A 12907-nucleotide genomic window follows, 5' to 3' on the forward strand; every position below is an offset into this window, starting at 1 on the left:
AGAGTGGATCGGCGAGAGTGGGGAGAAGACGCCGCCGTCTGTTCGCGAGAGACTCCAAAGGTCATATCTCAAACCCTATTTCCCCTTTCCAATTTTAAATTAACACATATTGATTCGTTTTTAATTATTACTAATAGGAATTAAGTAGCATTAATTGAGATTAATTTGATTTGGATGAGTATTAATTCTTGTTTAGTGGGTAAATTGATCGATAAAAAATCTTTGAAAAATGTTTTGAATCACATAAAGAAAAATCTGAAAGATAATGAGGCTTTGATGCCTTGGGCCTGGTACGAATTTTTCTACGGTCCACACCCCATGTGAGGCCCATGCCATGCTTCTGTTTGGCTAATTCTGAAAACAAAAACAAACTTTTGGGCCACGAATTGCTTGCATGCACCCCCTGAGCCCATGCCATTGTTTGGCAAACAAGACTTGAAATAAGAAAAATTTTGACTGGGCCCTGTGTCCAGATTTCTAGTCACACCTCTAATTCAATATGCACCCCCTGATCACTTGTTTCTATATTTGTTGGAATTTAGTTTTTTGACATAGTTTTCTTTTTTTTTCTTAGGATAAAAAGTCATTAAAATTTTGTTAGATTTTTAGGTAATAGTTGACATAAAAAATGCAATAAAAGAATATTAGCTTCTTAATCAGGTTTTAGGCTAGTTTAATTTTGACTTTTAATTGATTTCTCCTTCATAAAAACTCATAAAAATAGTGGTATTTTAGGTTAATCTTTGAATTGCCTCTTTTATTCTTTTATGCCATTTCCATGTTAAGCTTTGTACGTTTTTAGTATAATTTTGTTGTGTGACTTGGGTCATATTTGTGGTCCATTTTGTTAATATCATTTGTATGCTCCTTTTAGATTTAGTCACTAACATTAGAATTAGACTAGAATAACAACTATTAGGATAGTATGATAGGATAGTCTCCCTTTCATTTCTTTTTCCTTTTTCAACTCTAAAATACTTAATAAAAAAAAAACCTGACAAAGATCACACTGTGACTTTTCTGATGTATAGTGAGAAAGAAATGATTGGGGTGTAGGCCCCGATGTACGTTCTTTCTCACCTAGTAGAAAAGAAATGATTGGGGTGTAGGCCCCGATGTACGTTCTTTTCTACTAAACGGAAAAGAAATGATTGGAATGTAGATTTCGATGTATTTCCTATCCGTTATTTAGAGAATCGATTGTGGTGTAGACCTCGATGTGCATTCTCTAAATAGTCAAAAACAAAACTCTTTTTCTTGGTGTGATCTAAGTCGCAAAGTAAATCTCCCTTAAAAAATACTCAACCAGAAAACATTCAAAATGATTAATAAAGGCTTTGACTTAAAACAGAGTAAGGAAGCGATGCGAAGCCCTGTAGAGGGTCTTCGTCATCGTGGAATTACAATAAAAGACACAAACCAAACTTTTGCTTTTCTTTTGCCTTGTTAGGCGCCTAAGAACAAGTTAAGTCCTTTCCAAAGTAGGCGTATAAGTCTCCAAAGGTCGAGCATCGTGGATTGTGACTTTAACCTCTGTTCAACTAAAAAACACAAAACAAATGGAAACTATGGAGCCGAACTACGGTCGCTCTGATTCCTTTAAAGGGATACGTAGGCATTGGGTCGCGGGGCCTAAGCGAGCACACTTGTAAATAATTCCTTCTTTTCCCCGTATTTCTTTTGCATGCATTCGCATTTAGTTTTAGACATTAGACACCCTTTAGATAGAAACAAACATAGGTGGATACCATCGAGTACGATGGGCGTGAGGGGTGCTAATACCTTCCCCTTGCGTAACCGACTCCCGTGCCCTGTTCTCTGGTCGAAAGACCTTGTTCTTGTTCTGAGTTAGGTTTCCTGGTATTCCTTTCCCTTATGGGATAAATATATTGGTGGCGACTCTGATCCATTTTTCGCGGTAGCGACACTAAGGTGATTGCTCAATTTCGATTTCTAAAAACCTGGACCTTTCACAAAGAGTCCAGGCTGTTAGTTGAATCTAATTGGGAGGAGACGATGACCGGTTGCCCAATGTACGTTTTAAGCAAAAAGCTGAAAAAATCTTAAATGTAAGCTTAAGGCTTGGAATAAAAACTCTTTCAGGAACATTACAGAGAATGTTAAGTTTGCTGAAGCCAATTTGGACCGTATTTAGTGTCAAATTCATGTTGCGGGTGGAGATGACGATCTAAAATTGCAGGAATTTGAAGCCCAGGCCAATCTCTCTTTGGATCTCGACATGGCTGATTGTTTTTGGAAAGAGAAAGCTCGTGTTTGTTGGCAGTTGGAGGGGGAAAAATACAATATTCTCTCATAGAATTTCCAAAATTCGGAGCAGCTTTAAGCCTATTTCTTTGCTTGTGGATGGCAATAGCAATCTTATAGAGCCTCGTCAAATTAAAGCCCATGCAGTCTCTTATTACCATAATGTTTTCTCGACTAACCAAAGTGTTTTGCAGGATTGTTCCATGATTGAAGCGATCATCCCAAAGCTGGTGACAGACAACATATAGTCTTCTTACAGTTCTCCTTTCTGCCAAAGAAGTTCAGCGGCGGTTTTCTCTCTTAAAGCTGATAGTGGTCCCGGGCCCGATGGTTTTGGCGCGACCTTCTACCAGAACTTTTGGGATATTATTAAACACGACGACACGGCAGCTGTGCTGCAATTTTTTACATCAAGTTGGATTCTCCCTGGATTTAATTCCAATACTATGATTCTCATCCCGAAGTGCAAGTCTGCGAGCTCCTTGGACCAGTTTTGTCCAATCGCGTTAGCGAACTTCAAGTTCAAAATCATTGCGAAAATCACGGTTGATCGTTTATCTTCTCTGATGCCGCGTATTATTTCTCGTGAATAGCAAGGGTTTATTCAAGGCAGAAATATCAAGGACTGTTTTTGTCTTACGTCGGAGGATTTTAACTTGCTTTACTCGAAAGCATGGTGTATTAATGTGGCGATGAAAGTGGATATAACTAAAGTGTTAGATACATTACAGTGGTCTTTTTTGTTGAAAGTTCTTGAGCAATTTGGATTCAATGATAAATTTTATGTTTGGATAAAAAGCATTCTCAATTTTGCAAGACTCTCTATTTCCATTAATGGCGAGTTGCACGATTTCTTTAAGTGCTCTAGGGGTGTCCTCCAGGGGGATCATCTTTCTCCGCTTCTTTTCTGTTTGGTGGAACACGTGTTGAGCAGAAGCATTTCTCGGCTGGTTCAGATGGGAAAGCTTGATTTGATCAAAAGCCCTAAGAATATCTTCGTTCCCTCTCATACATTTTATGCTGACGATATTTTCATCTTTTGCAGTGGAAAATTTATAATATTAAGGCTCTCTCAGAAATTTTCTTGGACTACTCAGTTGTGTCGGGGCAAGTTGTTAATTGCGTTAAATCGTCCCTTTTTGGAGAATCTGTGTCTTCTTCCCGGCTTAATATTTTAAGGGATTTTTCTGGTTTCAACATTGGCTCTGCTCCGTTCAATTATCTTGGCATTCCCATTTTCAAAGGTCGCCCCAAAGCTAATTATTTCTAACCGATTGCAGACAAGATCATTTGTAAGTTAGCCGCTTGGAAAGGTACTCTATTATCTTTTGCAGGTAGAGTGGAACTTATTAAGTCGACAATTCAAGGGATTCTTATTCACTCCATGGCTATTTATGCTTGGCCGGTATCTTTGCTCATAGTGTTGGAGAGTGCCTCCAGAAACTTCATATGGAACGGCACAACGTCTAAACGCAAAATGGTTACTGTTGCTTGGAAGAACGCTTGTAAGACTTTTTATGAAGGAGGTTTAGGTATTCGCTCGCTTGTTACGCTTAACAAAGCAAAAAATCTTAAACTTTGCTGGGATATTTTCAATTTGGAAGAGTCTTGGGCCATTCTGCTTAGAAACCGGATGATGAAACATGGTAAAGTCAATAAAACTCACATTGTTCCCTCTTTATGGTATAGTGATAAAAAATTGAGTTGCATCATGTTATGGATAATACACCTTGGATTCTGGGCAATGGAAACTATATCAGTTTTTGGTTTGACAGTTGGTGCAGCTTAATTACTGTTGTATCACAAGATGGGAGACACCGTTTTAAATGCAAGTATTCAAGTGAGTAAGTTCATTGTGGAAAAGTGCTGGAATTTTGCTAATAGCATGATGCCTGAGTCCCTAAAAATTAGAATTCATAACATTCACATTCCTTTCGGCATCAGGCCAGACAAAAGGATTTGGCAGCCTTCAGACTCGGGAGTTCTCAGTCTCAAGACAGCTTATGACTTTAAGGCTTTGTTTGGGAGTTTGGAGGGGAAGGGAGGGGAGGGCTTTGGAAAATAGGAAGAATTGTGTGAAAGGAATAAAAAGATTTTGGGTAGGAGGGTTTTGGAGGGTTTGATTTTATTCATAACATCAAAAACCCCATAAAATGGGGGAACTCAAAAATTGTACTGAAGGAGGGGTTTGGAGGGTTTTGGAGGGCTTACATAAATTTTCCAAATATCTTTTAGGTTGTTATACTATTTTGAAAATTAACAATTTAGTAATGATAATGACTCTTTTATCATTCTAAACAAAATCATTTTTTCAAAAAATGTCAAATATTTTTCTATATTTTTTAAAATTTCGTTTTCGGAAGCCTTCCCTTCCCCTCCCCTTCAAACTCGCAAACATAGCCTAAGAGATCTTCTGGTATTTTGCAGCAATGGAGCGGTTTAATTTGGTCCAAGCATATTCATCCTTCTAAGTCTTTCATGGTGTGGAGACTATTGCTTCATAAAATTCTGACGGATGAGCAAATAAAGTGAAGACTTTTCTCTTTCCCTTCCATGTGAAATTTATGTAGCCGTAATGTAGAAACTAATCATCAATTGTTCTTAGGGTGTCCTTATGCTACAAATATTTGGTCGTGGCTGCTCTCGGCGTTGAATATTCATTTTTCTATAAAATATTGGGATGATACTTGGAAGGTTTGCAACAAGGTTTGGTCAGAGCAATGTTTGCTGGTGCTGAATGTTGCGATCATTTATCTCTTCAATTTCGTTAAGTTTGCTCGTAATTGATGTAGATTAAAAAACAAGCTTGTTCTGGTTTCTTCTTCAATAAATTTTATTTTAACGGCGTGTTCCGTGGCGGGCAGCAACCCTAAGGTAGTTTCTCACCATAATATGCATGACTTTTTATTTCTGAAATTCTTCAAAGTTGTTATTAATCCGCCTAGAGCTCAGCGGATTATCGAAGTTATTTGGAAACCTCCTCCGAAAAATTGGATGAAGATTAACTGTGATGGTGCTTCCCTAAATAATTCCAGTGTTTCAGCTTATGGCGGCATTATTAGAAACAACGATGGAAACTTTGTAGGTGCTTTTGCGCATTTTTCGGGATTATCAAACTCTCTCATCTTCGAACTCTCGGGTGCCATGTCGGCAACTGAGTTCGCCAATGAGAAGGGTTGGCATAATCTTTGGTTGGAGACAGATTCGATGGCGGTTGTTCACGCGTTCAAACCTCCTTTCTTGTTTTTTGGCATATTCGCAATTGTTGGTTAAATTGTGTGAATTTAACCTCGAATATGTCGTTTGTCGTCTCTCATATTTTTAGAGAAGGAAATAGTTGTGCAGATTCCGTGACTAACTTTGGTCTGACTATTACTGACTCGATTTTTTTTAACACTATTCCATTTTTTTAGAGCTGATTTTGTGAAGAATAGACTAGGTTTACTTTTCTTCAGGTTCACTTTTTGTTGAGAGGGTTTTGGTCTATTTCCGCTTTTCTCTTTTGTAACAAGTTTCTTTTTTATATATATAATCTCATTAAAAAAATCTACATGAATCTATACTTTAATCTATTTATAGTCTATTTTGGCGGATCAATTAAATAAAAAAGATTAAATTTATATTTTTAAAGATTATTTAATTAAATAGATGAATTTTATATTATTAAAAAAATTATTAAACTTGATAGGTTGGTGCATTTCTATTAATAAATAAATTAAATTAGTATATAAAAGGATGTGCACTGTATTTAAAAATAAATTAAATAACTTATTTAAAAATCTTAATATGAAATATACTTTTAACTTAAACTTTAAAAATTGGAAAATGCTTATTAGTAAGAATGTGGGAAAATAAGAAATGCAAGAATAGATCTCAACCATTCATTATCACCACAACTCTCATGATCCCTATTAAAAAGGAAGTTAAATTTAAAATTAATTTAAAATTTACCACTAAAATAGTGACACATACTCATTCTTGCATTTCTTCTTCAAATTACTTCGTATTAAATAGCACTACTTTTAAAAATTTATCGAAGAACAAACTAAAGATGGTTAGGCATGTCGTAGCCTGTATCTAGTAAATCTTTTTTTTTTCTTTTTGTCATACTTGAAGGGACCATAATATTATGGGAATTTTTTATGCATTTATATAGTGGGACCATATATATGTCATACAAGCATGAGATCGAGAATCAAGAAGATCAATTATCATAGTACAAAATTGCAAGCAACGTGAAAATACATGGATAAAGTGAACATACAAGGTAAGAGTTTAAAAAAAAAAAACATTTCAGAGTAAATTTCGGAAGTGCATCTCTGAAATTAATCAGAGGTGTTTTCGGAGATGCACTTCCGAAATTACTTGCAACGGCCATTTTTTATGGTTGCCATTTTTTACCCTAACTCATACAAAATACATTTTTGTACATACAAGCAATATCATTGAACATCAATATCTTCATTAAACACCATTAGCCTAATTTCTAACGGCCTTAATAATATCCCTAATCTGTCTTGACTAGGACTTGGTAGCAATGAATTTGAAGAAGGAAATTTGAGTTTTGAAGAAAATGTGAGAAGTAGTGGTGATTGTTTGTGTTTTAGTAAAAGCCTAAATATTTCGGAGATGCATATTTGAAAAAACTTTTTTTATAAAAATGGTGATTTCAGATATGCATCTCCGAAGATAATTTTTTTAAAAAAAACTTATTGTTTCGGAGATGTATCTCTAAAATAAATTTTTTTTATTAAAATATATATTCGAAATACAGGTGTATTTTAGAATTTTTAATGTAAATATGTATATGGATACATAAAAAAATTCCCTAATATCATAGTGGTAAGCTATTGACAGCTATTACTTTTGTCATGGCTTACAAGTTCACATGAGGCTTTTAAGTGTGGATAGCGCCACTTGCAGCTTTTGGTATACACCACCACTTCATTTTCGGACATAGCTTAAACTATTATATAGTTCAGCCCATTTAATTATTTTATCAACTTTTAATATTTCAAATTTTTAATGACATGAGAAATAATTTCTTGATATGAAATTTTATAAATATAATTTATATAAATAATAATTTTCAATTTAAAAATAACTTTTTTATATAAAATATTCGATAAAAATTTATCAGAAGTGTCATATATTAAATTATGACGCATTTGTACTATTTGATTCTGATTTTATATATATATATATTTATATACCGACATACTTCCTTTCATACTTTTGAAGAAATGCAGACTTTTATCATGACAATCACGTGTTGAATAACTATCAGAGATAAGGTTGGCTAGTACACAATGATGACTTCCTTGAATTTTTTTCTCCCTTCAATAGACATAACATAAAATAATTAATTATTATTTGTTCATTGTCCTGCAATCCACTCGCTTAATTCGTCTTCAGTTTTATACAAATTAATCCAACACACAAAACTCATGTTTCCTTTTAAGTCCTATATATAGAGACAAACTCTTTCTATATCAATACACAAAAAAACATTCATCTAATCTTTCCTTTTATATCCAAAGAGAAACATGAAGCATTCAATCTTATTAGCATTTTGCATCATTTATTTAGCTTTCATTTGCAAAACTATTGCAGCACCTGAACCAGTGCTTGACATCTCAGGTAAGAAACTAACAACAGGTGTCAAATATTACATTTTACCAGTCATTAGAGGCAACGGTGGTGGTTTAACAGTTGCAAATGTAAGCAACCTCAACAGCGACAATAATCCATGTCCCCTTTATGCTATTCAAGAGAAGCTTGAAGTAAAGAATGGTGCACCAGTTACTTTCACACCTTATAATGCTAAAAAAGGTGTGATTCTAACTTCAACTGATCTCAACATTAAATCCTATGTAACAACTAAATGTCCTCAAACACAAGTTTGGAAGCTTCTTAAAGTTTTGTCAGGGGTGTGGTTTTTGAGTGCCTGGGGTGAAGAAGGTAATCCAGGTATTCAAACAATTTCCAATTGGTTCAAGATTGAGAAAGCTGGCAAAGATTATGTTTTTTCTTTTTGTCCTTCAGTTTGTAAGTGTCAGACTTTGTGTAGGGAATTAGGGTTATATGTTGATGATAATGGGATTAAGCACTTAGCCCTTAGTGATCAAGTTCCATCATTTAGGGTTATGTTTAAAAGAGCTTAAGTGAAACAAACAACACTAGAATATCATGAATGTTATGCACTTATGCATACCATATGGCTTCTGTAGAAGGAATAATCTCACTTATCAGAGATCATCCACTTTTCAACACTTGTTCTATGCTCTACTTTATTTATGTTGTTTGTATTTCACTTCAATAAGAAGAGTTTGTTCTATGCTCTACTTTATATTCTACTGAAAATGTTGTTAAAATTGATCAAAGTTTCCTATAAGCACTTAATTAAGTTGCTTTTACCAAAACAAAGCAATAAGAAGTTGTTAATTATACCACAGGTGATGTCTCTTACAATGGCATGAAACTTAGTAATCAGTTCTTAATCACCAAGAAATAAGAGATGAAGTATATGCAAGTTGCAACAACTGTAAGATAAAAGATAAAGATTGCTTACCACTCCATTCACTCTGCAAAACTTCTCCTATAATCAATCCTTTGCTAAAAAAATCTAAAACTTAGAGACTTAACAAAGTTCAGTTTTCCCTCTTAGAATGTATTGGTCATGGAAATGGCTTTATTGAGATTCTTAATAGCTTTCTCATACCTTAAGAATCCCACAAACCAAAATTCAGAGTCATCCTTAGTCACCACTTCTATATACTTCTGTTCTAACTTGTTCACATTCATGCTTTCATTCACCTCCTTTATCTTTTCTATTGGTATCAAAACCTGCATAACAAAAACCTAGATATCAGAAGAAAAAAAATATATAGATAAGTGTTTATTCTATAAATGCTCATGTATAAGTTTTTCTATAACAAAAGAATAAAAATAATCAAATTGTTTTCATATAAATTATAAGTTGTTTTCATAAGATATCTTAGAGAGCTTATTGAAATAAGCCGAAAAATTTTTATGGACATGTCATAAGCTCCTTTTATAAGCTCTCACAAATAGTCTTACAAGATGAAATAAGTCAATGGCAACAGGTCATATGGCTCTGTTTTGATAAACTGTTGACATAAGATCTTCAAAATAGTCTCGCAAGTAATTGTGTTAGTAGAAAACTCAAATAAGTTAATCCAAAAAGTGACTAAATCATTTGAAAGCAAAGTTGGTTTCAAGTTCAAGATTACCTTGTAAGGTGCTTTAACAAATTCCCCATCTACAGAAGAGAAGGTTGTGTGCCTTTCACTGCAAAACGCAACTTTTAGCGTCGAAATAAAGAGAATGCCAGCAATAGGACCAGCTGTGGTATATAAATAACACTGAGAAGCTTTCAACAGTTTCTCTTGTTCTTGCATCCCAAAAACATGCTTGAAAATATTCCTTCTCCCACCCTCTTGAATAATCTTAGCACCCAAACTCAACTTACCCTTCACAGTCTCAGAAAACTTAGGACCCAATTTCACTGCAACAATAACACAAACACATTGTGAGCAAGTTTAAAAAACCAACGTTCGCAACAACAATTGCGGTCACAATGACAAAAAAAATTATATTTCTGCAATCATATGAATTATGAATTACCATGTTCGTGAATTCTGTTTACAAAACTGCTTTTTTCCCTTTTGGTGTTCTTCTTTGAATCTTCTTTGTCTGCAATAACCATGCAAGAAATCATCATATCAATTTGAAATGAAAGAAAGTAAAGGAAAAATGTGATTCTTTCTTACTTGAAGTTTGGAGGAAATTATCATCTTGATCAACAAGGAAAAAGCACCTGCTTGGAGATTTTGCAAAAGACTTCATCAGGGAATACAAGAAATTCAGATGTTATTCTAAGAATATGAACAATTGTTTCACCAGAATAACAAAATATTATATATTCTAACTGTTATTGTTTATACATAGTTATTCAAGGAAAACATTGAAGAAAAGGATACTATTACTTATTTGAAAACCTTGCACTTTAAGTTGTAAATTATATTCACAACTATTTATAAATAATGAATATTCAATATTTTGTCCGATGAGAATTCGATCATGAACACGCAACGGTATCAAATTCTATGGAAAGATAGAGTTTTGTCGTCTATTATACTTTTCTCAGTATTGAGAATTTTTTTTTTTTTTTGATAATTGTATTGAGAAATTAGTCTCTAATATTATGCGGAAAAAATATTTGATTTTTATTAGAAAAAAAACTAATTTTAACCTCTTAATCAATGGTCTTAAATTCAAATTCAACTTTGCATTTAATTTTTTAAGGAGAATTTTAACTTAGTTTAGTTTATGTACTAATATGATGGCAGTCTATAGTAGAAAAAATAAAAATAAAAATTTTGAAGTTAGTTTTTTTTGGTGCAATGAAGTTAGTTTTTTAGAAGTCAACAAAAGCTCAAGAAGTTTTTGGTTTTAATTTAGATTGTCAATTTAATAGTTAGTTGACCTAAGCATTGCAATATTTTTGACTTTTGTACAATGAATACATGGAACGAAAGAATATTCAAATTCATGTCATGCAGATTTCCTTGAAACAAATCAAATATATTATGTAGTGTTCCTTATTATAATGGTTGTTGCTGAGCTATCTTTTGAGAAATTAAGCATAATTTAATGTGTATATATGTACTTGGATTTTATAGAATTTCCATTTGAAATTGGTAATCAAGAATAGACTCGGGCATAATGCGTAATGCGTGTTGGATTATTTCAAATATATTACATCATTCAGGCCCGGCCTTGTCTGTTTAGAGGCCTAAAGCAAATTTTAAAATGAGGCCTTTAAAATGTATTTTTGAATAATAATTTTATGATTGCTAAGAGTTGAACTCAAGACCAAAAGAAAAAAGAGGCCTAAATTTTACCAACTCAACTACAATTATATATTTTTATAACTAAATAAAAAAATCTGAGACCTTTTTTAAGCCAAAAATTTTGAGGCCTAAAACCCTAATCTTGGTAGCTTGGCCCTTGGGCCGGCCCTGACATCGTTTGTGTCTTACCTCTTCTAATCAGATAGGATCATTTTAGAATGTGTGAGAAAGAAAGAAATGAGAGAATCAACTACTATTGAGAAGAAGAAGAAAACTCGTTCTCCTTTTTTTTCAAATCAATTTTCAAAAAATAACAATTTTAGAATTGTTAGGCGTTAACGGTTGAATTAGATTAATTTTTTGAAATAAGGTTAATGAGATATAGTGCTACACTTTTACAATTAATATAGTTGAAACAAGATCTAAACCTATAGAGATGTCATATTTGCACTCCACTAAATTTTCGACCATTTTGTTGGCATTAATTATAGTATTTTGAGTAAGAGTTTAAAGATAATGCACTGTCAGTGTAAATTAGTTTTACAAATACAACCAATCAAAATGCTTTAATTTGCTATGTAATTACAATTTTTTAAAATTAAAAATGGGTTTTATTCTGATGCATGTCTCTCATTGGTTGACAGTGTAAAAATACTTTACACTGTCAGTGTATTTCCTTTTTTCCCTTTGAGTAATGAATATTGTCCACTCCGTCTAAGTCCATTTTATAAAAGACCGAAACACACTATATGAAAAAAAATGTAACAAATGTAGTGTTGATAACAAAAAGAGGGGGAATTTAACAAATGTAGTGTGATAACAAAAAGAAGGGGAATATCTTAACTCATCTTATCATTTTCTTCGGTATTATGTGAAGTTTTAAAAATGTTTATGGAAATCGAAAATATGTTTTTGAAATGCACTAATAATTAATAAGAAATTAATTTTTTTGAAAATGTATTTTCGGAACGCACTTAAAGTTGCATTTTCGGTATGTTGATTCATAGAAAATAGAAATAAATTGACTAATAATATATTAAATTGACCATAATTCAAACATTGATAACATAAGCAATACATTAAGAATTTTTTAACATAATTCAAACATTACATTTCAACGTCTAGGTGGATGTTGAAGCGGTAAAGCGGCAAGCAACAAAAGTTTTTGAAGTATTTATCCGAGAAATTATCGTCTTTACAGGAACTAGTGCATTGAACTGCCGTTCAACAGTTTCTACAATTATGAGTTTGGATTTGAATGAATTTAAATATGAAAACGGAAAAGTAAATATTAACACAAAAGAATTCATTTTTCTGAAAGAAAAGACTTATCAAGCATTGTATATAATCTACTTATCACAAACTTAAACCTATCGACCAGTTACACGCAACCTACAATACTCGTCAATGTCATCCGGCATCGCTCGCACCCTGAGTCATTTCTAACTCAAAGTAGAGAGAACTACTATATCATCTCGGCGACGATCTCTCAGCACACCTCAACAACACAGCAGACATCCATATCAATCGTATCAACGATCTATCAACTGACACAACCAAAACGAAAGCATTAAGCTTCGACACCCATAAAGATTGTTAGCTCTAGATCTATCTCTAAAATCCAGAAACTAACAGATAATCATCCTAGATAAGGATTCAAGAAGTCTATCTCTAAAACAACTCAAATCCCCAACACAGAGCAAAAATCTAAGACAACAATCAACAAAGATTTGTAAAGCAAGCTTTATATAACGCCATGGGCGACA

The 12907-nt window shown here is 33.3% G+C and overlaps 2 protein-coding genes across 2 annotated transcripts; one reads left to right on the forward strand and one right to left on the reverse strand.

Annotated features, from left to right (window-relative positions):
* Window positions 1–7718: 7718 nt before the first annotated feature.
* On the forward strand, window positions 7719–8614 carry LOC131653307 (kunitz trypsin inhibitor 5-like). The gene has a single exon (XM_058923413.1). It carries the CDS (start codon window positions 7812–7814, stop codon window positions 8427–8429), a length of 618 nt encoding a protein of 205 aa, XP_058779396.1. The 5' UTR covers window positions 7719–7811; the 3' UTR covers window positions 8430–8614.
* A 90-nt stretch (window positions 8615–8704) lies between these two features.
* Window positions 8705–10262, reverse strand: LOC131653311 (putative GEM-like protein 8). The gene is made up of 4 exons (XM_058923417.1): window positions 10059–10262; window positions 9913–9981; window positions 9519–9793; window positions 8705–9111 (listed from the first exon to the last, which is right to left on the reverse strand). The coding sequence occupies exons 1-4, from the start codon at window positions 10132–10134 to the stop codon at window positions 8929–8931; spliced, it is 603 nt and encodes a 200-aa protein (XP_058779400.1). The 5' UTR covers window positions 10135–10262; the 3' UTR covers window positions 8705–8928.
* Between the last annotated feature and the right edge of the window lie 2645 nt (window positions 10263–12907).

This window comes from Vicia villosa, linkage group LG2 (assembly GCF_029867415.1).
Source record: "Vicia villosa cultivar HV-30 ecotype Madison, WI linkage group LG2, Vvil1.0, whole genome shotgun sequence".
Classification (NCBI taxonomy): domain Eukaryota; kingdom Viridiplantae; phylum Streptophyta; class Magnoliopsida; order Fabales; family Fabaceae; genus Vicia; species Vicia villosa.

Bases quoted from the DNA above. Each gene is read 5' to 3' on its own strand.
- LOC131653311 (XM_058923417.1), bottom strand. From the start codon at position 10,134: ATGAAGTCTTTTGCAAAATCTCCAAGCAGGTGCTTTTTCCTTGTTGAT. The intron at 9,982-10,058 runs GTAAGAAAGAAT...TGGTTATTGCAG, and splicing joins TAATTTCCTCCAAACTTCAA to ACAAAGAAGATTCAAAGAAG. The intron at 9,794-9,912 runs GTAATTCATAAT...TTATTGTTGCAG, and splicing joins AAACAGAATTCACGAACATG to TGAAATTGGGTCCTAAGTTT.
- LOC131653307 (XM_058923413.1), top strand. From the start codon at position 7,812: ATGAAGCATTCAATCTTATTAGCATTTTGCATCATTTATTTAGCTTTC.